Below are 1,862 nucleotides of genomic sequence, written 5' to 3'. Positions count from 1 at the left end.
CATTTAAAAATTATCCCAGTCTCACTCCCTTATGTTTTTGGAGCAAGGCAGTTCCCTGATGGATAATGTTCAGGATCCCTCAAGTGCTATTCAACTCTGTATTACCCAGGCTCTTCAAGCTTCTTTTTTGTTCACCACTATCCACCATGTCCTTGACAAAGAATTTCCCTTTGGTACTCAATCTGATCCCATAGATTTAGCACTTACATAAAATTTCTTTCCTTTTCCCAGTTCTATTCATTATGGGTATTCTTTTTTCATCATGGATATTTTAAAAGTTGATATAATTGCATTAATTTCTAAGCCCTCAAAAGAGATTCCACCCAATACAGAGGTAACACACAAAATTGAGAGAGGATTCTGATGTGCATAATTTACTTCAACACTCCTCTTCATATTTTCACGTTGTAAATTCAATGAGTTTTTCCCATTTATTGTTTCATCTCAGGCAACACCTGGTGAGGACATGGAAAGGGAAAATGCAACCTTGTTGACAGAGCTGATTCTCACAGGCCTCACATATGAACCACAGTGGCACATTCCCCTGTTCCTGGTGTTCTTGCTTATCTATCTTCTCACCATTGTGGGGAACCTTGGTCTGATTACTCTCATCTGGAATGACCCTCAGCTTCACATCCCCATGTACTTGTTCCTTGGCAGTCTGGCATTTGTAGATGCCTGGGTATCATCCACAGTGACCCCCAAGATGCTGGTCAACTTCTTTGCCAAGAACAAAACGATCTCTCTCTCTGAATGTATGATACAGTTTTTCTCTTTTGCAATCAGTGCAACGACGGAATGCTTTTTGCTGGCAACAATGGCTTATGATCGCTATGTGGCCATATGCAAACCATTACTTTACCCAGTGATTATGTCCAATACACTGTGCATCCGACTGTTAGTTTTGTCACTTTTAGGTGGACTTCTCCATGCCATAATTCATAATGCTTTGTTATTCAGACTAACCTTCTGTGATTCCATCATAGTACATCACTTCTATTGTGACATTATACCCCTGCTTAAGATCACCTGTACTGACCCTTCTATTAATTATCTGATAGTATTTATTTTTGCTGGGTCAATACAGATGTTCACCATTCTGATAGTTCTTGTCTCCTACACACTAGTGCTCTTCACAATATTAAGAAAGAAGTCTCTACAAGGCATAAAGAAAGCCTTCTCCACCTGTGGGGCCCATCTCTTATCTGTTTCCTTGTACTATGGTGCTCTGGCCTTCATGTATGTGCGTCCCGTAGCTGCACAGTCAGAAGAGCAAGATATGATAGACTCTCTCTTTTACACCATCATAATTCCTTTCTTAAACCCAATTATCTACAGCTTGAGAAACCAGAAAGTCATAGATTCATTGAGAAAAACATTAAAGAGAAATTCTTAGAACTCAAATTCTTCCTCTAAATAGTAGGACTAAACAATATCCCACTACAATAACTTTTCATGGATTGTCATACCATTATATTATATGGTATACATATCTAGAACTCTATATATGCATATACATATATTTATTCATATATGTATATGTATAAAGTGAATGATATATAAAGGTATCTACATACATATGAAGTAGATTGTACATTTCCCCTGCAGATAATATACTTGCTATGTGTTGCTTAGTTTGTTATTGTGCTTTTTAATTAATTAATTTATTTTTATTCATTTATTTTTAAAAGATTTTATTTATTTATTCTTGAGAGACACAGAGAGAGAGAGGCAGAGGGAAAAACAGGCTCCCTGCAGGGAGCCCAATGTGGGACTCGATCCCAGGATCAGGATCACACCCTAAGCCAAAAGCAGACTCTCAACCGCTGAGCCACCCAGGTGTCCCTGTTTTGTTTTTGTTT

At 38.0% G+C, this 1,862-nt stretch overlaps 1 protein-coding gene across 1 annotated transcript; it reads left to right on the top strand.

Annotated features, from left to right (window-relative positions):
- Positions 1–466: 466 nt before the first annotated feature.
- LOC129503902 (olfactory receptor 5H2-like) lies at positions 467–1,396 on the top strand. The gene has a single exon (XM_055316372.1). The coding sequence runs from the start codon at positions 467–469 to the stop codon at positions 1,394–1,396; it is 930 nt and encodes a 309-aa protein (XP_055172347.1).
- Positions 1,397–1,862: the final 466 nt, after the last annotated feature.

The sequence above is a fragment of the Nyctereutes procyonoides genome, unplaced genomic scaffold (assembly GCF_905146905.1).
Source record: "Nyctereutes procyonoides isolate TBG_1078 unplaced genomic scaffold, NYPRO_anot_genome, whole genome shotgun sequence".
NCBI classification, from domain to species: Eukaryota; Metazoa; Chordata; class Mammalia; order Carnivora; family Canidae; genus Nyctereutes; species Nyctereutes procyonoides.
The sequence above is the reverse complement of the archived record's forward strand: the minus strand, read 5'-3'. Positions and strand labels throughout refer to the sequence as shown.

What these genes read in the sequence shown, in the direction of transcription:
- LOC129503902 (XM_055316372.1), top strand. Translation starts at nt 467, where the DNA reads ATGGAAAGGGAAAATGCAACCTTGTTGACAGAGCTGATTCTCACAGGC.